This window comes from Colossoma macropomum, unplaced genomic scaffold (genome assembly GCF_904425465.1).
Source record: "Colossoma macropomum unplaced genomic scaffold, Colossoma_macropomum, whole genome shotgun sequence".
NCBI lineage: Eukaryota > Metazoa > Chordata > Actinopteri > Characiformes > Serrasalmidae > Colossoma > Colossoma macropomum.
The window spans coordinates 5506169-5532500 of record NW_023494791.1 but is presented as its reverse complement, the minus strand read 5'-3'; the positions used below and the strand labels follow the sequence as shown (position 1 = coordinate 5532500).

At 38.6% G+C, this 26332-nt stretch overlaps 3 protein-coding genes across 4 annotated transcripts in view; 1 reads left to right on the top strand and 2 right to left on the bottom strand.

The window, feature by feature from the left end:
- Window positions 1–8212, bottom strand: part of LOC118810144 (glutathione S-transferase 3-like) — an 18309-nt gene extending 10097 nt beyond the window's left edge. The window contains exons 1-6 of one of the 2 annotated variants that reach the window (XM_036573703.1): window positions 7989–8194; window positions 7853–7904; window positions 7588–7720; window positions 7359–7500; window positions 4773–4898; window positions 3643–4309 (exon numbers count right to left, since the gene is read on the bottom strand). In XM_036573703.1, coding sequence (XP_036429596.1) covers window positions 4178–4309; window positions 4773–4898; window positions 7359–7500; window positions 7588–7720; window positions 7853–7904; window positions 7989–8075 — 672 coding nt within the window. In that variant the 5' untranslated portion in view covers window positions 8076–8194 and the 3' untranslated portion in view covers window positions 3643–4177. Of the gene's footprint in view, window positions 1–3642; window positions 4310–4772; window positions 4899–7358; window positions 7501–7587; window positions 7721–7852; window positions 7905–7988 lie in introns of those variants that run through there. The other variant, XM_036573704.1, reaches the window with a different exon arrangement.
- Window positions 8213–10217: 2005 nt separating this feature from the next.
- On the top strand, window positions 10218–11815 carry LOC118810148 (transmembrane protein 14C-like). Its single transcript, XM_036573708.1, has 4 exons — window positions 10218–10454; window positions 10599–10685; window positions 10816–10912; window positions 11797–11815. The coding sequence occupies exons 1-4, from the start codon at window positions 10373–10375 to the stop codon at window positions 11813–11815; spliced, it is 285 nt and encodes a 94-aa protein (XP_036429601.1). The 5' UTR covers window positions 10218–10372.
- A 263-nt stretch (window positions 11816–12078) lies between these two features.
- On the bottom strand, window positions 12079–16712 carry LOC118810146 (glutathione S-transferase 3-like). Its single transcript, XM_036573706.1, has 6 exons — window positions 16519–16712; window positions 16384–16435; window positions 14969–15101; window positions 14734–14875; window positions 14018–14143; window positions 12079–12586 (listed from the first exon to the last, which is right to left on the bottom strand). Exons 1-6 carry the CDS (start codon window positions 16603–16605, stop codon window positions 12455–12457), a joined length of 672 nt encoding a protein of 223 aa, XP_036429599.1. The 5' UTR covers window positions 16606–16712; the 3' UTR covers window positions 12079–12454.
- Between the last annotated feature and the right edge of the window lie 9620 nt (window positions 16713–26332).

Here is a 26332-nt window from a genome sequence, read left to right as displayed (position 1 = left end):
TACAAAAGAAAAGCTCTGGTCACCTTTAAATGTCCCATATCTTGACTTTGTCTTGCATTATATTTTTTCTCCTACTTATAACATTAGTGTGGGTTTATGCACCAAAAATAGTCATCATTCATTTTTACCTGACCATTTTACAAACCTCACTTTATTCCTTAGAGGCTGATTTTGTTACTGCCTGCATTCCTCCAACCCTGACACTCTAGTGGACTCCAATTACCAGAACCCTCTGGGAGAACCCAACAATAACATCACAGTAGTCCACCTATTAGAGATCTGCCTCGCCTGACTACTGATTTCTTTCAGAGAGCTTGTAGAGAGGAGAATTACCACTCTGTAATGTCTTCCGGGTTTCTCAAACACTAGGAGGCACTCCAGAGCAAGTCCAAAATGAATGGGTTAAAATGGCGCATTTGAGTAAAATCATAGTTTATAAACGCTTAAACTTTTTAAATGTAAAAGAATACATTCATTTCCTGAACACAGAACAGTATGAAACATTTTAACAACAATGTTATATTTTTAAGGGCTTTTAAACTCGAGTTATAGGAGTTTAAAAGGGCACCTCATGTACACACACTGCTCCGCTTGCCAATCAATCAGCACTCACTAGCGGTAGCGACTTTTCTTTGTATTTTTTAATGAAACACATCCTTCTACTTTCTCAAATTAAAGGAAAGTTCTGGGCATGAGTTTTCTTTATTAGTCATTGAGCTCCATTAACTCCCTTTAATTGGGGACTCGCTCTTGGGCGCCCTCTGGCATTTTGCAGTCCTGCCTTTGATATAACAGGGGAAATAGGAAGTGGCCAGGCTCCTCATAAACCGGCTCTGCTCTGACGGCGTCCTGAAATGACCCGCAATGCACACATCATAATCAGCAACGTCACGTGAATGAATCGCATGCGTCATGAACAGCAAACAAACTAACGAGCAGCGAACATATGAACTCTGAACTGCTCTCAGCTGTTCATTATTAGAGCGAGATGGAGGCGAAAAGGCTGAGATGTGTTGCTTTTCCATTGTTACAAGCTTTAATTTCTGTTCAGCACTGCTGCCGTGGTAACGTTGAATGATGGCACATGCACAGTGGAACAAAAAGTACTCTAGTCATTCTGATTCTTATTAAGGTTGCAGGGCCACAAATCGGATACGAATCCAATCTAAGACCATATATGAAAGTCTGCGTTCACATTACCAAGTTGAAGTTACCATGTTTTCAGGGCTGTGTGGATACAAATCTGATCTTTTTAAATCCAACCTGAGCCACTTTGATATGTGGTCCTAGATTGTGGCCATGCAACCTAACCTGAACGCTCAGATCGGAATTCATGTGCTTTTTTTCTACTGCCCGTCTGCCATCATTCAGCGTTACCATGGCAGCAGCGCCGAACAGAAGTTAAAGCCTGTAAACTGTAGAAGTCAACACATCTCACCTTTTTCTCCTTCGTCTCACTCTAATAATGAAGCTGAGAGCTGATCAGAGTTAATTATCTTCACAGCGAAGCTCGTTCTGCTCGTTAGTTTGTTTGCTGATGATGCATGTGATTCATTTAAGTGACGTTACTGAGTGGGATGTGCGCATGTGGGTCATTTTAGGACTTCGGTTCATCACATTAATGACAGATTTGAATCACTTACCTAAACGAGTGTGAACCATCATGTCAGAGAGATTGGATTTGAGCAAAAGATCAGATTTGAGCAACGAGGCTTGTAATGTGAATGTAGCCATTAAGTCGCCACGAATTAGATACTTATCCGATCTAGGACCATATATGAAAGTGGCTCAGGTCAGATTTGAAAGGATCAGATTTGTGTGTCCACACAGCCCTGAAAACATCAGATCTGAGTCACATTAGGGCAAAACATTGGATTTGTGCCACTTCAACCTGGTAATGTGAACGTAGCCTTAGTTTCCACATATTCAATGTACAGACCCTGATAGCATAAGGATAGTGGGCCACTGTTGGCCCGCTGAGGGCAAGGCTGGTGGTCCACTGGCGTTTTGCTCAGCATTTTTTTGGGCAGCTCGTCATTGGTTAAGCAGAATATTAGACAAAATTTCACTTATCATCGCTCATTTTCCACTCACAGTCCAATTTACTTATTTTTCCTTCCTTCCTTTCTTTAGTTATACTATGTAAATTAGTTTAGTAAGTCATTTTAATCTACCACAGTGTCAGCAACAGTATTTTCTGTGAAAGCAATAAGCCACGTGGCAGCAAGCAAGTAGTGAGCTACTATTATTAACTAATAACCTTCATTCATTACTCTCTCTAATAAAGCCATTTCATTTAAACTTATGTAATGGTATTTACACTGAGAATCCAGAAAGAAAGGAAAACCCATAAAGCAATTCCACTACACAGCAATGTCTATTGTAGAAATCTGTTCTTTAAACCAGCACTTTGACAATGCTCCTCGTGTGTTCACCATGGTACTGGCTATGTTAGCGTCAAGCTTGCAGGCTCAGCTCAGCGCTATATGAGACTTTTCTGTCAGCTCCAATTTAAATATGAACATTTTAGCACGTTGCAGTCATGTGAACATCATTCTTTACTTTGTATGTCTCACTTTTTAAGTAATGCTTCATTTAAAAACTTGAGCTTGAAATCTTTCATTATTGTAGCGTTAGCCTGATAGGCGGCTACAGCTTTCTGCTACCTGTCCAGCCAGCTAGTGAGGGCAGAACATAGCCTGTTATAAAGAGAATATAGTGTGTAAACCAGCTAAAGCGAGTCTGTTTGGAGCAAACAGTGATGTTCAACTGGCAGCTCGTCATCTGGTTGGATTTTATGTGCTCAGATTTAAGCTCTAGCAATTGGGCTTCTTCCATCAGTCATCAGTCTGCTGCAGCTCTGTGCTGTTTATGCCTGTAGCATTGCTGTTTATGCCATAGATTCATTTTCACTCAGTTGACAGCCAAAAACTGCATGTTGTCCCAGAAATACCTCAGACACATTTACTAGGATAGAACAATAACCTATAATGTAAGCACACTTTCTTTGACTTCGCTAAAAACGGTAACGAACAACACTTCTGTTCCCCAACGAGATATTTCAGCCATAATCTCGAAACACAAGGGTCACATGGAAAATGTGGGATCTATTTAGATTTTCTTCTATGATTCAGAAAGAAAATCTGCAGAATTCTGCAGTGCTGTGTATTTTGCTTCTAAAGTGTTAGTTATCCATTAAGTGTTATACTATATATACTTTGAACAAAAAAACAACCCAGAGCTTTTTGGATTTAACACACTTTTGATTATGTAGTTAATATGAGCGAGTGTAGGTCATTGGCCAGTCCTGTTTCAGACTTTTAACCCATGTTTCTCTCTAATAGCAGTGTACCAAAGGTCATTCTGTGCTCTGATTTCAGCCTCCTGATGGTTTTGCAACCGCTGATCTGAAAATCACCATGATATAAACTGCTCTTTAGATATTGTGCTACATATTGTACCAGCTCTGGATCACGCGTGTACTAATCACACATGATAGTGCCATTGGTTGAGAAGAACACTTGTCTTGTACATTCCAAATAAAGCTTATTTTTTCATCTTTTTACACTTAGGAAAACTTTTAAGTTAACTTTCTCCCAGCAAACCCAGTTTTCTTATTAAAAAAAAAAAAACCACAAGCAGTTTCTAGAAATACATTTACTGCTGGACATGCAAAGACAATACAGACAGCGGTGGTACATATCAAAGCATGCAGTCAATGTAATTCCACAGTCACTCATTCCCTACTGGCTGCCTTGCCTACCTATTTGTCTACATTATGCAGTGTAATGATTACACACAGCTATTGTAAAGATATTCCTGTACCTGGCTCACTAGGTTGACAGTGTACATGAAGTCATTCAGTAGCTCATCTGGAATTGAACTCATTTGTACTCACAGTATATGTGTATTATTAGTTTGTGTCAATGCAATAATAATGTTCAAAGCACTATAGGTCACCAGGGCTTCTGTATGACTGACACTTGCAGTTGAAACTCAGAACTGCCTGTAGCTGAACATATAAACAGATGCATTAAAAGACTCCTTCAGTGCTTCTTGCAAAGAAAAGAATTATTACTATATGATAATTTCTGTAGCCGTATTTAATCCTGCTTTGACATAAGGCACAACTAGGCATCTACATACTTTACTGATTTGTGACTGTGCTCCACGGTTCCTACTTGAACAAATGGCTCAATACTTCCTTCGCAGTTTTTATAATGACTTCATCAAGGGGAGGCTTTCTCTGGCTGCCAGGCTGTAGAAATTTGTTGATTGCTGGAATGGCTTTCATTCTCTTTTGGAATGCCTGAGACAGAAACAGGAGAAAGACATGCAAAGGTGAAGTATTTCAGTGGTTTCATGAAATACTTTGGCTGGGCCTTCGTTCAACAGACAATGGTCAAAGACTGACTTCTAAACCCTCTAAAGAAGAGATGTCCAGTCGTGTCTGCAGACTTTTGTTCCAATCCTGCAGGAGCACTGCTGATTCTATTGGTCACAGCCTCCAAACAATTGGACAGGTGTGCTCCTGCTCCTTTGTGGATAAGACTGGACACTGCTGCTCAAAAGGGCCAACTGGGGTGCCATCACTTAAATTTATAAGGCATTTTGCTGTATATTTTAGTTAGAACACATACATTTTCAGCAACCCAGAAGGAAATTAGAGCCTCTTTCATAACAACTGCTTTGTGAGAGTTTAGTCTCAGACTTCACTGTAAACTACTCTACAGTAAAGGTGTGTTCTACATGTGTTTCCACATGCAGCTCACCTGGATGTTGGGGAAGGATGACAGTATTGTGGGGAACTCCTCTTCCAACATCAGAGAGGCTTCAAAGAAGTTGACATCAGCACAGCTCAGCTGGTTACCCACGAGGAACTGAGAAGCACCGAGAGCCTGAAAGACATACAGCACACACAGTTCTTAAGTAGGAGATGCAAGACTTGGAGGGGAAAAACCCAGTTGCACCAACAAAGATTACAAAGATAACAAAGTTTAGAGCGATTTAAAGATTTGTTAATCTAGGTTTTATTTTAAATCAAGTTGCTTTGCACCACGTAATTTTAAACATGAATGAACAAATCTGTTATTTAAAGCCTTAATCTGTGATTAAAACCTTGATCGGCCTTTAGTTTTGATGTGCTCCATGATGTATTTGGCAATATAAATAAATAACAACAGCGTTACTCTCCAAACTAATCACTGTAAGTTACTTTTTCTATTTTCAGTGAAAACCAGCACAGGGCCACATCAGAAACAGTTCTTACAGGCAAAGAGCGAATTCAGACATTTAGACAGTTTGTTATTAGACTCTGAGGCTCAGCGGCAGGGGGAGCTGTTTAGCCAGGACTGAGAAGACTGCTTAAATTATTGTTCTCCTCCTCAGCATGATGAATTTCTTTGCAGCTTGTGATGTCACTCCACATGCTACTGGGGGCAGCAACAGCAGCGGTGGCACTTTCTTGGCCACTCTCCACTTCCTCCACCTGAGCAGCAGAAGCAACGCCGATCCCTCTGCCACACGCCCCTTTTTCTGCCACCCACCGCGGTGTAGATGTCAGCGAGGCTGTTGCCTGTTTATTCTGGAGCTCTGACGCTTGGCTTTGACCCACCGTGCTGCCTCTGGCCTCCAGCTGTGCGGCCTCTGGCCTCCAGCTGTGCCACCTCTGGCCTTGCTGCACCGGCCTCGCCATCAAGCCTCCTTCCACTGGCCTCTTCACCGCACTGCACCTCTTTCGCAATCCTCGGCCAGGCTCAGTCTTGTCAAGTCAAGACAAGTCAATTCAAAGTTTATTTATATAGTGCTTTTTGTAAGAGGCGTTGTCACAAAGCTGCTGTACAGAAAAATCCTGTTCCGAGTTCCCATGAGTGTCGCCAATGGCGACAGTGGCAAGGAAAACTCCCTAAGAGCAAGAGAATGAAACCTTGAGGAACCAAGACTCAAAAGGGGAACCCATCCTCTTCAGGTCGACACTGGATAGCAAACAGCATTAGTATAAAATATTACAATACAGAAGTGGGGAAAAACAGGTGAAGCAATGTTATAATTAAATAGACTGAGTCTGCGCAGCAGCAGCATCATCAGGAGGATCAGTTCATGCAGGTTGTCACCATTCCCCACCAGTCTGCTAGGGCCCACTTCTGATACCATTGTGGCATCAGCATAGAAGGAGAAAAAGACACAGAACACAAAGCAATTCAAAACAGTTCTCTTTTTTTATCACATCGGTGGGGGAGACCGGCCGCTCAGCCCTGACCGAACAGCCGAGAAGCAGGGTAGATCACCAATAATGTCCACAACGGCAACTATATACACATTAAAGTCTCTCTTTCCATGTTCGCGGCTGTGGTGCTCTGTGCTCGCCACTCTGCATGGCCATGCCTCCCGCGCATCCACAGCTGAACGTGCCGGTAGCAGGCCGCTACATATATACAAAACAAATGCTTTCTGTCTTATACTATAAGTTGCAATTTTATAGTTTGGTAATTTAGTTCGGTATTTACTTAAATCTTAGGCCTAACACAGAGTATTCTTCGAGTAGTCTTTTAGCTTGTTAGCTAGCTTACTCTACCAAGCTGTTCATCCTAGATCAACTAGTTTAACAAAACTGCGCTCTTACCTGGAGTATATTCAGTCTTCAGCTGTTTGCTTAATCTACACTCAATTTGTAACTGTAAAACCACTGCATTAGTGAGATCCCACTGCTTTGGTTATTTCCTTCTATTTCAGTGATGTACACAAAAGATACTTGAGTGCTAATAGTGCCCCCTTGTGGGAAGAATCATTTCCATAAGTGGGAGAGTTACAACAAAGTCCTTATTTTTTTTTTTATGTTTTATATTGCCTGGGGTTAGTTTTACTAAGAGAAAGATTTTCTGTTCTGCAGAGAACACGCATTTTTAAACGCATTTAAACCACTGAAATTTAAACCAGCAAAATTAGAAGGTTAAATTTAATCTCTGAAAGAGGTTTAAATCTGAGTTTATCGTAACAGTATTGAACAGAATTAAATTAAATCTAGCTTTACTGTAAAAGTAACCCAGGATTAAAAGGATGGTTTAAATGTAATCCTGATTATTTTTTAATTTGGTTTAAAGTTTGATGCAACATGATTAATAGATAAACCCTGATTTAATCCAAGTTTAAGCTTAATTCTTGTTGGTGCAACCCACCCTAACTCCATAAGTATCCCTACAATGAACCTCTTCATATCAAACCATTCTGAGTGACTTTGTTTTCTTCACAACCACTAAATTATGCAGAATTATTATTTTTTTTTACAAATTGGTGGATTTCCCCTTTTATTCTCATTTAGACCTGCTGTAGAAAAGCGTTCATAGTGAGGAGCTGCACACCTTTTCAAAAGCCGGAAGAGTGCGGACTTTGGCTTTGACCTGCACTTTTTCCAGTTCACTCTTTTTATTCTCTGGTTGTGTAAAGAGCAGCATCATGATCATGTCCATGATGTCTCGAGCAGCCTCGGCATACATATCAATCCTTGAAAGAAAGGAAAAAAGGACATTACATTGGTCTGCATGGATTCAAGCAGGCCTGCTGATAATTCCCTTATAATTTCATACTCACATAACTCTCTCTTTAAGGTCCTTTCCATAGAGGTTATATTTCCCTGCTATGTAATTCATGATGGCCTTTGACTGTACCAGCTTCATTCCATCCATTTCAACCAGTGGAACCTGATGAAACAGTAGAGCTCCATCTGGAGTTCAGATAAGAAATACTTTTAGGATCACAGAGCCCATAGGTGGGACTGTTATGTGAGCCTCTATGGAGTTTAACCCAAGAAAGTTTTACTGTAATACATATTTCAGACTTCCAAAGCAGAACCTACCATTCACCAGTTTTTCATATTGGGCCCTTGTGGTCAGAAACACCTCTTCGAACTGTGAATGCAATAAGAAAACGCATGAATATCTACAGTCTCTGTCTGTAGCTCCCTTTTAAAAAGTGCTCAGCCTGTTACAAACCTCAACACCAGCAACAGCCAACAGCCACCTTATGGACTCCATTTTCCCTCGTCCGTCGAAGTAATACAGCACGACCTTTCCTGACATGTTGATTCAGAAATAAATGTTTTACTGATAGAAATAATGTGTGATCACTACACCTGCACGACCACCCTGCTGAGAACAGATTCAGAACTTTGATCAGACGTGCAGAAAGTTTATACAAACACCAACCCTGTGTTTTACCCAGTGAAAAACTTTGCTTCATGAATATTAATACAATTGCAGCCAATGGCTGAGAGGTGAACCGCACATGTGATTTTGTGCCTAGATTTGCATGACCACTAATGTGAAGAAAGGTTGTATGAAATGTGTGAGTGTAGTAGATAAACGCTGCTTCACGATGACTCATATTTATGGACGGCATCCTGAAACGATAACACTGAAAAAAAAATCAATAGTAACATTGATCTAAATGACACTGCAGACTTCGCCGTTGATCTGGCAGTTCAAGTTCTAATCAGAAGTCCTGTAGCTGAGTGACGAAACACTTGCTGTGCAAACCGTGCAAGTGATTTTGTGTGCAGGTGTGCAGAACCACAAATGTAAACCAAGGCTGCATAAAATTAAAGGGGCTTATGTGATAAAATGTTGCATCATGCTGGCTCATATTTTATTGAGGTCAGGCTGGGACGATAGACTTTGAAAAATCAACAGTAGTGTTGACCGAAATGACACTGCACCTTTCATTATGATCTAGCAGTTCTGGCTTTAAATTGCTGACCAGAGGTCTACGGAGTTAAAAGTTTCAAAGAAAAAATAAAATCCACAAGCAAAATGTTAAGAATCAGAGTCTTCAAAGTAAGTTGCAAATAAAAATACTGAGTATTAAATCAAACATAATTTTTTTTAAAAAGATTACTCATTTTTACTTATTTCGATGTAAATGTGTCACTCATTTTGCCAGTGTTTGCTTTCATTTTATTCTATTTGCCGATTTTTTTTTTTGCTCTTGAAATCCATCTTTTGCATCTGACTTCTGTCACATATGGGGGGAGGTGGGGTGTGTGGTGGGGTGGTGGGGGGGTGTTTCTTGGAAAGTGATATTTCTCTGCACTCTCGATTGGCAAGTGCAAGGTCTTCTGATCACGTAGCCGCTTGGCCTGAATTTCCCCAGCATGTCGGAACACGTCATGCTGAGTGCTGCATTGGGTACAGCGCTGTACTGACATATCCTACTTTATGAGCAATGTGTGTTATAATCCTTCAAAACTAATAATGTTACACATGTTTAGGTTCCTGAGTCGAATCATATGACCTATTTTGGGCACTGAAGAACATTAATCTAGTTGTTGAGAGAAGCTGTACCACCTTTAGGGTTTGCGGCTGCCAGCACTAACTAGGTTAGAGGTGTCCTTCAGCACTAACTAGGCTAGCCACAGTGGTAATGGAACAACACCACTTGAATATCCAAAGTTAGTTGACTGTATTAGTATTGTAACGTCGGCAGAGAGTAAGACACAGGGGTGACTATGATCTGCTGCCCAGAGTCTCTCAGCGCCAGCACCAGACAGTAGCCGTAAGCTACAGTATGAAGGCAGTGATTTGGAGCAGCGCATTCTGTAAACAGCCAAGCTGAGATAGAAAGCCTGTTTCAGTGACCGACATGGAGGCATTCTGTAGGTAGAAACATGAAAAAGACTGACATACCAGCCTTCATAACCCCCAGCAAGTAACACCAAACCATGACATGTCAACTTTATTGTAACATTACCGTCTCATGAGAGCAGTAACTTGTAGCTGTCAGCAGTCAGAGGTGTTTTCCACTCTTTACTCTGTTTATGGCAGTGCTACATAACAGCATAATGGTATAAACCCTCGACCCACGGCATCGCACATTCAGTGATTTTCTGACCAACACACCTGATCAGCTCATGAACGGGTTAGTAATCTGTTGATGAGCTGTATTAGGTGTTCTAAGGTAAGGAATAGTTGACCATGTTGAGCTGGAGGTCAGCAAAAACTATTTTTTTTTAGAAGAAATGTTGGATGAGTAGGAGTTTGCTTTTCTCCGGTTTTCTTTTTACTGTGAGGATTAGCATTGAGTTAGCTACTTGGCGTGCTAGCATGGGTGCTACTGGTGAAAGTAAATGTTAGCTCGGCTTCGGAGTGAACCGATTAGCAGTTAGCTTTACACACCAACCCTTCCTCAGCTGTGTGGTGGAGTCTGGCAAAGAGAGAATGGTCGCCCTTTTGGACATGGACTGCTTTAACATGCACGTGGAGCAAAGAATGAACCCTGAGCTGGATTTCCCATATTAAAGCAGAATGGCAGAATGTAGAGGTTTAAGGTGTTCACTGAAAAACAACATTTATAACTGTTGTCTGTTTGTTTCTAGGACAGTATGGCAGTTGACTGGCTGGGCTTTGGCTTTGCAGCTGCTGTTGTGTTTGGAGGTTTTGTGGGGTATAAAAGAAAAGGTAGCGAGTTAGCCTCTTGTTTTAGTCCTGTAATGTTGCCCTGCATTCTTCATGCTGTCTACATGTGACCTGTTAAGCTCCAGTGGCATTTCACTGCTTTATTTTTAATCCACTCAACAAAATTTTCAAATGCCATTATTCCTGCACAGTTGGTGTCATTAATAGCACAACTGTTTTTTGGAGCCATATCTGCATATGGGGCCTTTAGGGTATCTACTGACCCTCAAGATATATGGACTGTGACTTGGTGAGTATATAGATTGGTCCCTGTTCGTCATTTATTACAAATAAATGAAACTACATTTGTTCTGAAACGTTTCTGGCACATTAATTTGAATTCACGCTGCTTGTTTTTCTATGTTTTTATTTGCTCTAGTTGCTTCTGGTGCTCTGGCACTTCTGATGGGGGTGAGATTCAAGAATTCTGGGAAATTAATACCAGCAGGTATTATAACTGGATTAAGGTGAGGATTTGAGATTTAACATTCTACTGCTGTGTCCTTTTCACCATTACAGAAATTCTGCATTATGATTAATAAAAACATGGAGAAATGCTGAGAGATGTTTTAGGAATAAGAACACTGTGGAGTTTTATTGTGAGGGTGAAGACTTAAGTGCTTTGAGAGTACATGAATAGTATATCATGAATAGGCACAAGAGCACAGTCATATACAAAAGTTTGACACCCCCAGCCAAATGATGTATCGTGTTGATTTTCTAAGTGAAACTAAGTAAACACATCCTCTACAGAGACACATTCAAATATCACACTTTTCTGCACTTTTTTGAGCTGGGTTGAACATATTAGAACAAACATTAAATATGTAAAATGTGTCATAACATTTGCATAGGCCACATTTTGTTTTACAGTAATTGTGCAGTAAAATGTGCCGAAGTGTGTTCTCTGTAGAGCATGTGTTATTTTCACTTAGACAATCAACGTGTAATTTGTACGATGTACATTTTTTACAAGACTTATCAGTTTGTAGGAGAAAATGGCTCCTTTTTTAATAATAGAATTTATTATACAGAGCTGTTAATAAAGACATGGCAGGTTTACAAGCTGTTAATTATAAAGACTAAAATTTAGAAATTTCAGCATTTTGTAAACATGCACTACTGACTCATTTAAAGTCAGACATTTTCACATAAATTGATCAAAATACCCCTAATAATCCTTTTTTGCAGGAAAAAAAAAATCAACCCAGAGCTTTGTGGATTTAAAACACTTTGGTTATTTAAGTAATATGAGTGAGTGTAGGTCATTGGTCAGTCCTGTTTCAGAATTTTAACCCATGTTTCTCTCTAATGGCTGTGTACCAAAGGTCATTCTGTGCTCTGATTTCAGCCTCCTGATGGTTGTTTAACCGCTGATCTGACAATTGCCATGATATAAACTGCTCTTAAGATATTGTGCTACATACTGTATCAACTCATACTGGATCATGTATGTACTAATCACATGTGATAGTGTCATTGTTTGAGAAGAAGAGCACTCACCTTGTACAATCCAAATAAAGCTTGTTTTTCATCTTTTCACACTTATGAAAACGAAAAGTTAACTTTCTCAGAGCAAACCCAATAAGAGCACTTGCTCTCATTCAAGTAATTGAAAAAAAACACAATCAAACAGTTTCCAGAAATAGGTTTATTGCTGGAGATGCAAAGACAGTACAGACAATAGTGGCACATGTCAATGTAATAAACACTGTGATTGCACAGTCAATCTTTCCCTACTGGCTGCCTTGCCTACCTATTTGTCTACAAATATACTCACAGTATATGTATTGTATTCACAGTTTGTGTCAATGTAATAACAAAGCCCAAAGCACTATAGGTCACCAGGGCTTCTGTATGACTGACACTTGCAGATAAAACTCAGAAATGCCTGTAGCACCAAACTTTTACATAATCATTTCTGTAGCTATAAACAATCCCCCCTTCTACATAAGGCACAATTAGACATCTAAGTGTTTTACTGATTTGTGAATGTTCTCAACAGATTCCTACTTGAACAAATGGCTCAATACATCCATTACAGTTTTTACATAGACTCCATCAGACCGAGGCTTTCTCTGGCTGCCAGGCTGCAGAAATTTGCTGATTGCTGGAATGGCTTTCATTCTCTTTTGGAATGCCTGAAACAGGAAACAGGAGAAAGTAGGTGAAGTGTTTCAGTGGTTTGGCCGGGCCTTTGTTCGAAAGACAAAGGTCAAAGACTGATTTCTGAAACCTCTAAAGCAAAGGTGTCCACTCATATCTGCAAACAGCTGCAGATTTTCATTCCAATCCTGCAGGAGCACTCTACTGGTCACAGCCTCCAAACAATTGGTCAGGTGTGCTCCTGCTCCTTTGTGGATAAGCCTGGACACTGCTGCTCAAAAGGGCCAACTGGGGTGCCATTACTAAAGCAATTAGCCAAGAGAGGCTGTGGGTTACTGTGATTTTATCACAGGGAAGGGTGTTTTTGGGAACGACGTAAAGTGGATAAAAGCGGATAAAATCACGGTAACCCACTGCCTCAAGTGGCTTAATGCTTTAGTAAAACGGCAGCCAACATAAAGCATATTAAAATGCACAATGTTCTAGATAATTATTTAAGTTATTATTAATAATAACCAACATAAACAAGTATTTCGCCAAGAAATGTAGTTCCTTTAGAGTACGGTATTGTTGCTAAGCAAACATTGACCACTGAAGGTGGAGAAGAACGTTCAGTCGGCAATCACTGTAAACTGCAGACGTTTCATGATTTTTAAATCTTTTTTCGTTTAACAATGAACATATGATAACACAGCACTGTTTAATGCAAATACCTTCAGTTTATAAGTACTTTTTCTGCCAGCCTGACAACGCCACTTTTCTCACACTGGGGCTGAATCTCAAATGGCTCCCTGCTCCCTACATAGTGCACTACGTAGGAATTTAAATACTGACTCCTGCAGCCCAACAATGCGAAATATCACTAAAAAATTAGTCATTTGGGATTCATCCACATCCACACTCACCAAGCAGTGCACTATTAAACAGCAGCAGCTAGGATCTCCATTTAGGATTCAGCCTGCATTTAATTCAAGCCTGTGATATTAATGTTGGAGTTGTTCAGCATGTTTGCTATCTTTTAGCCTGTTGGCTAACTGACCAGCCAAGTTCTAGATAAGAAAATAAGTTTTTATACCTCCAGTTTAAACAAAAATGGCTTCTTACTTCATCGGTACACTTGGTGTGATCAGCATTAGAGTTAAAGATTATTCCATTAACAGCAGAAGGGTTTTTTGTGCCGTGGTGCAGTGATACAGAGTTCAGTTGCTGTGAGGCGCCATAGCCGTGGTATATCATGGATTTTACAATGGCTTTGAACGCGGCTCAGCCAATCAGATTTCAGGACCGGAACTATCTGTTTTATAATTAAAGTTATAAGGCATTTCGCTGTATGTTCTAATGAGCAATGCTGAGGGACGTTTGAGCCTCTTTCATAACAACTGCCTTTGTGAGAGTTTAGTCTCAGATTTCACTGTAAACTGCTCTACAGTAAAGGTGTGTTCTACATGTTTCCACATGCAGCTCACCTGGATGTTGGGGAAGGACGACAGTATTGTGGGGAATACCTCTTCCAGCATCAGAGAGGCTTCAAAGAAGTTGACATCAGCACAGCTCAGCTGGTTACCCACGAGGAACTGAGAAGCACCGAGAGCCTGAAAGACATACAGCACTTAAGTAGGACATAAATACAAGACTTGGAGGGGAATTGCACTGATTTCCCAAAATTATCTGTATAATTAAGGGGTTAAGATGTAAACAAAGCCTTTCAGAGTGGTCTGATGTGAAACGCTCCGTTCTAGAGAAACTTATTGACTCAGTTGTTCACAGGTGATAGGAACCAGACGGCCGCCTCTAAGAACTTCCTCATAGAAGGTTTTTACAAGACATCAGAAATTATGAATACACTGCTTGATGTCTGAGACACTGACTTACAATAGTGTAGAGTTAAGATTTTGGCCTGAAACATATTTTTAAAGACGCATCCATGATGGAGAGACACATTCCCACATTATTAACATTACATATAAAAAACTGGTGGTTTGGGAAATCCAAGTCTGTAGTTTCCCTACAATAAAATACTTCATATCACACCACTCTGAATGACTCTGTTTAATTCTCAACCACTAAATTATGCAGATTTTTTAAAGAATTTAATTATAATGAATTTATTTATGCAGAATTTCCCCTTTCATTCACAGTCAGACCCGCTGTAGAAAAGTGTTCGTAGTGAGGAGCTGCACACCTTTTCAAAAGCCGGAAGAGTGCGGAGTTTGGCTTTGACCTGCAAATTTTCCAGCTGATTCTGTTTTTTCTCTGGTGGTACAAAGGGCAGTGGCAGCATCATGTCCATGATGTCTCGAGCAGCCTCGGCATACATATCAATCCTTGAAAGAAAGGAAAATGGGACATTATTGATCTGCATGGATTCCAGCAGACCTGCTAAAAATTCCCTTATAAATTCATAATTTCATACTCACATAACTCTCTCTTTAAGGTCCTTTCCATAGAGGTTATATTTCCCTGCTATGTAATTCATGATGGCCTTTGACTGTACCAGCTTCATTCCATCCATTTCAACCAGTGGAACCTGGTGAAACAGTAGATCTCCATCTGGAGTTCAGATAAGAAATACTTTTAGGATCATCAACCATATCAGTGGTACTCTATAAAAAAGTATGTTAATAAAGATAATATAGCATATTATAGCATATATAGCACCAAAAAGGGTTCTCCTGTTGTTAAAAGCTTGACATCGTAACAATAGCAGAACTCTTTTTGGTGCTATACAGAACCACGTACAACACATTCTCCATCAATCTGAGGAACAATTCCACCATGCAAAGAACCATTTCAGCATGAAATGATTCTAAATAGAACCATTTCCTTTACTAAAGACCCCTTGAAGAACCACAAGTCTTTTATAGAACCATTGCATGCTTAAATGGTTCTTTGCATAGTGAAATAGTTCTTCCTAGGTTCCATACAGAACCTTTATGAAATGTTTCTACATAGCACCAAAAAAGGGTTCTTCTATTGTTACAAGCTTGACATCATAACAAGAGCAGAACCCTTTTTAGTGCTATAAAGAACAGTATTCCACACATTTTCCATCAATATGAGGAACGGTTCCACCATGCAAAGAACCATTTATGCATGAAATGGTTCTAAATAGAACCCTTTCCTTTACTAAAGAACACTTGAAGAACCATGAGTCCTTTATAGAACCAGTGCATGCTTAAATGGTTCTTTGCATAGTGTAACGGTTCTTCCTAGGTTCGATATAGAACCTTAATGAAATGGTTCTACATAGCACCAAAAAGGGTTCTTCTATTGTTACAAGCTTGACATCATAACAAGAGCAGAACCCTTTTTGGTGCTATAAAGAACAGTATTCCACACATTTTCCATCAATATGAGGAACGGTTCCATCATGCAAAGAACCATTTATGCATGAAATGGTTCTAAATAGAACCCTTTCCGTTACTAAAGAACACTTCAAGAACCTTGAGTCCTTTATAGAACCAGTGCATGCTTAAATGGTTCTTTGCATAGTGTAACGGTTCTTCCTAGGTTCCATATAGAACCTTTATGAAATGGTTCTACATAGCACCAAAAAGGGTTCTCCTATTGTTAAAAGTTTGACATGGTAACAATAGCAGAACCCTTTTTAGTGCTATACAGAACTGTATCCAACACATTCTCCGTCAATCAGAGGAGTGATTCCACCATGCAAAGAACCATTTAACCATGAAATGGTTCTAAATAGAACCCTTTCTTTACTAAACAACCCTTGAAGAACCATCTTTTTGAGTGTAAGAGTGCTACATGTGCCTCTATGGAGATAAACCCAGGAAAGCTCTTCATAAATGACAGTGACCAAAGCAGAACCTACCATTCACCAGTTTTTCATATTCCTCCCTTGTGGTCAGAAACACCTCTTCGAACTGTGAATGCAATAAGAAAACGCATGAATATCTACAGTCTCTGTCTGTGGCTCCCTTTAAAAAGTGCTCAGCCTGTTACAAACCTCAACACCAGCAACAGCCAACAGCCACCTTATGGACTCCATTTTCCCTCGTCCGTCAAAGTAATACAGCACGACCTTTCCTGACATGTTGATTCAGAAATAGATGCTTTATCGATAGAAACAATCTGCGATCACTACACCTGCACGACCACGCAGCCGACGAGTTACACAGACTTCTTGCAGACGCGCGTATTTAACACCGACGCTGCGTTTTAACCAATGAGAAACTTCGCCTCATGAATATTAATGTAGTTGTAGCCAATGGCTGAGCGGTAAACCTCGCATGTGATTTTGTTTTTTTTTGCCAAGATTTGCATAAACAGAGAGCTTGTATAAACCGGTGTTACGGTCAATTCAGTTCCCCCTGTCCCCCCCTCATTGCGCATGTTGAAATCATGACGTCTTCAGTCGCCGCTCCTCTGCGGAGCTTAGATAGGCTTAATTCGTTTGTGTTTGTGCCTTTATTCCGTCCGGTTCCTCGCGGTAAGCGAATTATCATGTTGTTTGTAAAATGGCTTGTAGTTAAACATGTTTTAAAGTGTAAAATGTGTTGTTACAGATGTTTTAATGCTCAAACACTACGTGGGTTATCTTGCTAATGCTAGTTTTGGCTCCGTTTCCAGCTACTCTGAGTAACATAAACTGGATTTAATGCGCCATTTCTGATTTAATAACCGCACGTGCAGACACATTCTGTAGTTCAGACTTTTAGTGATTTTTAAAGTGATTTTAAGGTGTATTTATGTCCCATATCCTCATCAGTCTCGCCAAGTTCTGTAAATAGATTTGAAACATTTGTTGCTGAAATAAATAAACTGCATTACACAGCACAGTAATTAGTCTGTGTTATTATTGTTAGACTACATATCTCAGTGCACCTAGGAGGTTAGTTTCTCTATTGTCATTGAGGCTGAAGTCTTACTGTTATGGTACTGATGTGACTTGTCTTTACAGTAACTTTTATTCATATTATACCACATTTACACTGAGAGTGCAGGGGGAACATCTTTAACCAGAGCCCTGAGAAAAGTGGTTTCCCCTTGTATATTACAGCTGGAGTGGATTTAAACTGCAATAATGCTGCTGAAAATCTATATCAGTACAAGATCATTTTACTCTGTAAGTTTTAGTCAATCTGTACCATCTTTACACTGAGAATACAGGGGGAACATCTTTAACCAGACCACCTTTACACTGAGAATACAGGGGGAACATATTTAACCAGACCACCTTTACAGTGAGAATGCAGGGGAACATCTTTAAGCAGAGACTGAGGATAAATTTAATATACATTGATGTCAGTAACATGTCCCTGACTGCAATGTGTTCTGTAGGCCTCTTTTATTCCACAAGTTCAGACATGCTTCATGCATTGACTGTAAAATACCAGTGAGCTTTTTCTTTATTTTGTGGCACTGGATCTTTTTCAACGACTGTAACAATCACACCACATGCCTAGATGTTAACATAACCTCCTCGTTCCAAATATCCAGTGTACTGGACTTTGTTTTCCAGGTATTGTGGCTCTAAAGAAGCAAGTATGTCACCATACTCACTTTCATGTTTCTACAGAACTTACACGTTCTGTTGGTTGATCATTTAATATCATTTAAATTTTTTTTTCTTTTTTTTATCTTGTTATATGCAAAAACAAATATGGCATCTGGATACAGACACTCACCACCTCCAAAGCCAAATGACTATTTTCTGAATGATTCCATACTTATTTTAGAAATGTTTTTGTATGTTACTCCTTCTAGAAGGTCCCTCTTGTGAACAGCACAAAAGGAAATAGTAGATATTTCTACATACACATATTTTGAGATACAGTTTGGACATAATCTGAACATTTGGAATTAGTGCAGTAAATGATGCTTAGAGTAGTATAATAGACTTGGCAGAGCCAAACCAAAAACTAAACATTTCATGAATCTCAGAAAAGTTATTTCTGAACCACAAAAAAATTATGTCTGTATATGACACTGGGCTAGCATATAGAATGTATGTAAAAAGTGTAATATGTTTAAAATTAAACATAAATCTATGTAATATAGCTTATGTAATGTTTTCTGACTTTTCTGACTTAAGTGACTGTTTCAACCATTTGTTTGTTTTAAGGGTAATAATGTAAATCTCTGTTTATTAACATGATACAAAAATGATGAATTATTGAATATTTTAGTAGTCATTCACAAGTACAGAAGTCCTAGTTGTTCTGTACATACAGTAAACTCAGAAGAAGTTCAGTGTTTGATTTGTGCCTTGTTATGTTGCTAATAAGAAATTTGTTCATTTTCCAAAAACTAATGTTTGATAACAAAAATAGTTTATATTTAAAGGGTTCAGTCTCGGGACTGATTTTAATTTTAGAAAAACTGCATGGCCTTACGAATTGAAAAAGAATAGCAGTCACATTCTCTAGAGTGTTTTTCCTGCAGAGAGAGTGCTTTATCACCACCTACAGGTTAGTTTATTATTATATATATATATATTTTTTACTAAATGTAAAAAAGACACTGAAAGAGCTTGTGTCAAGGCGTCTTTCTGAAAGGTGTAGCCAGTGCTGCCAGGTGTCAGCACGTGCGAAGGAAAAAGATCCCTCTCCAAATGTGAAGAATCTTTCTGAGGTACGTTTTGCTGTTATTTATATTCATCTAATGACTCAAAATATTTTAATACTATGATTTAATTAGGATACGTTTTACTGCAATTACCTTATAGAAACTTTATAAGTTATTTTACTGATTATTGTGTTGCTTTCAAGTCGTATTAGCAATGTTGTATTCACGAGATAAGCGCAGAGGACTGCTACCACAATTTCATTACTAGTGTGAAAAAAGTTGGACATGTAGGCAAAACAGAAAGGATAGCCGCTGGAAATTGCTTTGTAAACTGTAAGGCTAAAATAATCTATACGTGGTAATATTAGTATTTTCATGTTACGTGATGCTTGCTAACTAGGCAACACATTACTCATCTCAAGCATCCTCTGCTCTTTGTTGCAGTAACGCAAAATACCACTTGAACAACTTGAACACAAATTACATCTTTTTTACGACGTCCATAAGTAGGAACTTACAGAAGCACTTGAAGGCAGCATTAATCAGGCCTCTCATACACATGCTACACCCCCCACCCCCTGAATGTCTAGCTAGTTTTAAACAAGCAATAATTCTTATGAGATGGCTTAAATGCAATTAATTAACCTACACTTGACCATATTTTACAGTTGACAGAATGGATTCGACACAGTACAACAGGTTATTTAACTATATAACTAGTGGAAAATATCCAGAGAATATAACAAAACCAGAAAAATATGTCATTCGACGGCGTGCGCATCAATATGTTGTCCAAGGTAAGACATGACCGTATGTATACATATAGTGGCATGCAAAAGTTATCTTACTGTGAAGTTATCTGAGAGCACAAATGTCTTGGGGTGCCCAAACTTCTGCATGGTTTCCTTTCTTTAAAATTGTAAATAATTTTTTTTCTAAATTGTACAAAACAAAAATACAACAATAATCTTGTTTAAATGTTGAAAAGAATGTTTCTGTAACTTTATGCCTCTTGGACATCTGTTTATCTTCTACTTACTTAACTACTCACAGTTACAGAAATTTTGACCAGGGGTGCCCAAACCTTTGCATACCTGTATATTTGAAAATATGGCACATGAATAGTATAAAAGACCTGAGTCATTCCATGAAAAGACTATTTGAGTACACTGCAGATATTAATGCATAGTTCATCATTAACATGTATGAAAAACGTTTAATGTAAGTGAAACAGGGATTTTTATATTCATTTTTAAGAAAACAAATTGGTATTTTATATGTCCATATACACACTAAATGAAGTTCAATATAAAATATTACTAAATAAAACTTGTTTTGTCTGTCATACCAATTTGTTCAGTCACAACAATAAGAAATAATATAAAAATTTCACATCACAATAAGCTCACCTTTTATTATGATTTACAATATGTTACAGTATGTTGTATTATAACAAATACATGTACATGTGGAGTTCTGAAGTACTATTACGCAGTACTATGCAACTGAGGCAACTGAGGAAACATTTTTGTTAAGAACAATATGTAATTGAAACTGTGCAGGACAAGAAAAATTATGTTTTCATTACATTCAAAAATTCTGATCTCATGGAATGACTCAATAATGGTAGAGTTGCAGGTGGCTGTCCAGTTTTCACTGACGCATACTATTAATGTACAATATCTTTCCACAAATTAAGTTTTTTTTCCCCAAAATGCATTATAGACCACTTTCAAACTATATAAAATTCATGACTATACATTGTTAGACCTGGGCTTTGCATATACAAGAAATATAAATGACATATTATGACTAATATCACCTTTATTAGACAAATAGAAAAATCCAATTCAAGTCATCTATTTTTATTTTAGAAACATTATTATAACCAAAACTGTTACATATAGACATAGTGTTTTTGGAATTAAACTGTTCAAATATAAATGGCTAATCCCTGCTAAAAGCCACATACCTGTAAATCTCTTGTCTTGCCCTTGTCTTCATCTGTTTTATCTTCTTGTTTACCTTCTCTCATGTCTTTGGCCATGTGCTTGTGTTTTTATTTTCCTGCTCCACCCTTTTGCCATGCCCCTTACCTGTTTCTGATCTGTTACCCCACTCTGTAATTGTTCCCAGGTGTTCCTTGTTTGTTTCCCCCAGTATGTATAACCCTTGTGTTTGTCCTGCTCCTTGCTTGGTGCTGTTTTTTGTAATTTCTTTAGTATTAGTGTTAATTTTCTTGATTAGCTTCTCCTTTGATACTGTCCTTTTTTTTCTTGCCGCCTTCCCTATGGACAACAATAAAACTCCCAGCTCGCACTTGCATTCTGCTGCCTTCCACCCTGTTGCAATACCACTATCAGCAAAAGTATTTAATGCTTTTCTTTATTTTGATGTAGATGGAGTACTGTTTTATGTTCGTCATAAGGGCACAGAAAAGGAACTGAAAGTAAAGGTGGTCAGGGATGCTGAGGAAGCTGACAGTATTTTTAAAGAATTTCATGCCAGTGATGTAGGTGGGCACTGTGGCAAGGAGAAAACAAAAGATGCCATTTCTATCCGATACTATTGGCCAGGGATGACGATTGACATCAATAAATGGGTGAGTTTTACTGATATGCTCACATTAAATTGTCATAACAGCACCAGTTGTTGAAAAATGTTCTTAGCATTCCTATAACAAACATTCATGGAATAATTATTTGAAAAATGTATTCTTATCTGCAGATTAAAGAGTGTTCCACATGCCAGATGAGTAGGCCTATCAAACACCAGGATGAATACACTCCCATTATTGTATGTCTTTCTATTATTATTATTATTTACATTTTAGGCATTTGGCAGACGCTCTTATCCAGAGCGACTTACAGTGTGATCATACACAGGTAGGCGAAGGTAGTGTTAGGAGTCTTGCCCAAGGACTCTTATTGGTATAGTGTAGGGTGTTTACCAAGGTGGGGTTTGAACCCCAGTCCACAGTGTAGACGGCAGAGGTGTTACCCACTACACTATACCAACCACCATTATTTTTTTATTATTATTATTATTATTATTATTATTATTATTATTATTATTATTATTATTATTATTATTATTATTATTATTATTATTATTAGATAGGACTGCAGCTCACAGAATCAACCATTTGAATTGTTTTTTAGGTAAATAAACCTTGGGAGTTAGTTGGCATGGACTTGATCGGCAGGTTGACAGTGTCCTTAAATGGGAACCAGTATATATGTGTACTGATTGATTATTTCACAAAATGGGTGGAAGCTTATCCACTGGCCTCAAAAACAGCAGATGTCGTCACAGCTTGCATTGTGCAAATGATTTATCGGTTTGGGGCACCAAAAAGGATACTAACAGACCAAGGGAGGGAATTTGTTAACCAGGTTTGCATTTATTATTTATGTTTAACAGACTGTGATATTAAAGCATACAGTAATTAACATTGTTGTGTTTAAAACCTCATATTGCCAACTGTGTCATAGTGACATTTACACTCCCATGCCAAAAATGGGCCAAGTCCAAAATGGCAAAACATTAAGCTTTTAATAGTCTTAACAATAAATCTTTAAAAAAAAAGGTAAAGTAACTGAATATGAATAAGATTTTCTCTTTGATTTCTTTAAATGGTGAAGTTTTGTGAGCAGTCTTTTACAGAAAGAAGTGTCAGTATTTTTCCACTCAGCATTGTTTTTCAAACATTTTGAGACCAAGTATTCTCTATAGGGTTTAAATCTGGACTCTGACCAGCCCAAAACCACCAATAAAAGCCATTATATTTTAGGCTTGGCCCCTTTTTGTACAGGAGTGTGTATAATAAATAACAATTAATACTATACCAAATACCAAATAATGAGTCTGTTACCCTACTCAATAAAAAAAAAAGAATTACCAAAATTCAACGCTAATACACACTAAGGTTAATTTTAAGGGAACATATATTTTGTCATGTTTACTTGCAGTATTATTATTATTATTATTATTATTAGACTATCGATTAAGATCAAACTGTAATAATTTAAATATCACAATTATTTTCTCCAGATCAACAAAGAAGTTTGTGAATTGTTCGGCATAAAACGCAGCCTATGTTCGCCATACCATCCACAAACCAACGGATTAGTGGAAAAGATGAATGGCACCATACAGAGGTATGTTTATTAATCTACGGTCAGCACTACCCATTTAGGTGGTGGATCATTCTTAGCACCGCTTTGACACTGACATGATGGCATGGTTGTGTGTGTCTGTCTGTGTGTGTATGTATGTATGGATGTATGTATGTATGCTGTGTGGATCAGACAGAGCAGTGCTGCTGGAGGTTTTGAACACCTCAGTGTCACTGATGGTCTGAACAGTCAACCAACTAAAACTATCCAGCCATCCAGTGTCCTGTGGTCAGAAACTGATCATTGATGAAGGAATAGAGCAGGGGTGTCCAATCTTATCTGCGGAGGGCTGGTGTGGCTGCAGGTTTTCACTCCAATAAAGCAGGAGTTCACCTGATGAAATGTTTGAAGACTAATAATGACTGATTAAGCAAATGGATTTAGGTGTGCTCCAGCATGTTTGGAGTGAAAACCTGCAGTGAATCCACACTGGCCCTTTGCAGATAGGACTGGACACCCCTGGACTGGAGGATGGTTTAAGACAAACTGTAGCAACAGATGAGATACTATTTCCAAATATCAGGTGGGCCAACAAAGTAGATGTGGCTAATAGAGTGGACAGTGTTTAAAAACTCCAGCAGCACTGCTATGTCTGATCCACACTGCTAGCCCAACACTCACTAACATGCCACCGCCACATCAGTGTTACTGCAGTGCTGAGAATGATCCACCACCCAAATAGTACCTGCTCTGTGAGGGTCTTGTCGGGGGCAGTTTGTATCACTGTAATAATACAGCCTTTTGTTTGTTACACATGTTGCAGAAACAGGAAATACAAAAACTGTAACAACGTATCATTGTGTAGTATATAATCCCCTTTTAGGATCCTAGGAAAACTGTGCAAGGACAAACCACAAACATGGGAGAAATACCTTGATGCTGTGCTTTTTAACATCAGAACAAAAAAACAACTGACAACACAGTATTCACCATTTTATCTCATGTTTGGACGGGAGGCACGCTACTTCTCAGAAGTACCTGAATCTTTCAGTGTGAGTTTATCCACCGTGATGAATCTGTTCTTTATTATTCTGTGTGTTCTGTTATTGTTCTGTGTGAACTAATGTTGCTATCTTGTTTAAATTATTTTTCTAAAGCTACAGTAAATTTTATTGCATTTTGTGTCTTCTCTGAAATTGTATATGAATTTGAAACTCAAGGTCAATGAAACGGTGGAAAATGTGCTACAGACAGAAATTCTCAAGCCAGCCATACACATGCAGGACAAGGTATTTGAGGCAGTGAAGAGAAATATGCAAGCTGCAAGGCACAAAGTGAGAGCAAGAAAAGAAGCAGCCAGGGCTATATCACACACCTTTGCTGTTGGGGAAAAGGTTCTCAGGAGGAACATCAGAAGTCAGCAGAGAAAAGGAGGAAAGCTAGACAGAGATTTTCTGGGTCCCTTTACTATTACTTCCCTACAAGGCAAAAGTGCAGATTTAATTGATGATAATGGTGTGAAATTTCCAAAAATTTAGTCTGGATCACTTGATGCCATTTGTGGAGGAGGAAACACGCATTCCTCACAACCTCAAAAAGTTTGCATCCTATGATTCAGCAGTTGAGTGTTCATCATCTGTCCCAACAGTTGAGATTCTGATACCTCCTGTCCCAGCTGTGAAGAGCACACCACCACCTGTCCCAGCTGTGAAGAGCACACCACCACCTGTCCCAGCTGTGAAGAGCACACCACCACCTGTCCCAGCAACTGAGATTCTGACACCTCCTGTTTCAGCAGTGAGGAGCACAGCACCTCCTGTCCCTGCAGTTAAAAGACCAGTACCTCCTTTTCCTACAGTTGAGAGTCCAGCATCTGTTGTCACACATCACTGTGATCTTGAGAAGAGTAAGTTGCTTCTTAACTATTGTTATTATGTTACAGGTATTAGTTTATTTACCTCAAAATTTATATGCAATGCATACATATTTTTAAATAATCCTTTTGCTGTTAATTATGAGTACTCTATCCACTTTTTCTATTCTGAACAGACAATTTCCTGTATTTAACCATTATTTTTTTACACTTGTGTTCACAATTTTGGCAGGTATTGAAGCAGTTTGGTCTGGCAGAAGTGGTTGTGTCTTGATGGCCAAAATTGGGCCATATAAAATATTTGACATGGACATTGCACGTCTTGCACCTGGCAAAGAACTGGAGAGCGAGGTACTGAATTTTGCATTTTCAGTGTAAAGAGTATTTCTTCAGTATGGCAATAAATTGCAGAAGTGTACATTAACAAGCTTCATTTAGTCAGGTACATGTACCCAAGTACAATTTTGATGGATTTATAGTTTCTTGAGTAGTTTAAATTAATAATACTTTGATTTCCTCACACAAGATTGTGAGAAAAGAATTTACCTTATAGCGTATATTCGGCTATATTCAAGACATGACTGTCACTACTATACATAGTCTGTTTATGTCTCTGAAGGTTATAAATGCATACATCTTCACACTGGTGAGGAAACATAATCAGGAGAATGAGGACAAGGCCTACATGATTGACAGCTTTGCGATGACCAAATTATGGCAAGGTTCATATCAAATCCTAAGAAAGGTACATCAACCTAATTCCAAACTGTAAGCATGTGATGCATTTTTAACATATGTTTAGATCTAATTTTACATAATCTGCTTAGTAGCTATATTGTATATTATTGTACTTTATAAATTGTATGTTTTATAAATTTGTTTTTTTATTATTAATTTTAGTGTGATGCAAGCCAATATAAAGTTCTATTGGGTGTCATAAATGAGCATCATCACTGGACTATTGCTGTGAGTGTCCAAGAATACACTTCAGAATCGTGTTGATATTAACTGGAAATCAGATTTAGTGAACCTGTATAACTCAGGGTGTCCTAACCTATCAACAACAGGCCAGTGTGGCTGCAATTTTTTTGTTCTAACCAAGCAGGAGCTCACATTCAGTTGTTTGAAGGCTGAGACTAAATGATTTGCTTGCTTGAAATGAAAACCTGAAGCCACACCAGCCTTTTGTGAATAGGATTGGACACCCATGCTATAATGCATATAGAATTGCAAGAACAAGTTTGAGGGTTGATTGTTATTTT

Excerpts from the sequence above, each read along its gene's own strand:
- LOC118810146 (XM_036573706.1), bottom strand. The coding sequence starts at position 16,605 with ATGTCAGGAAAGGTCGTGCTGTATTACTTTGACGGACGAGGGAAAATG. Across the intron at positions 14,876-14,968 it reads GACCTTAAAGAGAGAGTTAT|GATTGATATGTATGCCGAGG; the intron begins GTGAGTATGAAA and ends CTTTCTTTCAAG. Across the intron at positions 14,144-14,733 it reads CTCTTCCGGCTTTTGAAAAG|GCTCTCGGTGCTTCTCAGTT; the intron begins GTGTGCAGCTCC and ends TATGTCTTTCAG.
- LOC118810148 (XM_036573708.1), top strand. The coding sequence starts at position 10,373 with ATGGCAGTTGACTGGCTGGGCTTTGGCTTTGCAGCTGCTGTTGTGTTT. Across the intron at positions 10,455-10,598 it reads GTATAAAAGAAAAGGTAGCG|TGGTGTCATTAATAGCACAA; the intron begins AGTTAGCCTCTT and ends TTCCTGCACAGT. Across the intron at positions 10,686-10,815 it reads TGACCCTCAAGATATATGGA|TTGCTCTAGTTGCTTCTGGT; the intron begins CTGTGACTTGGT and ends CTATGTTTTTAT.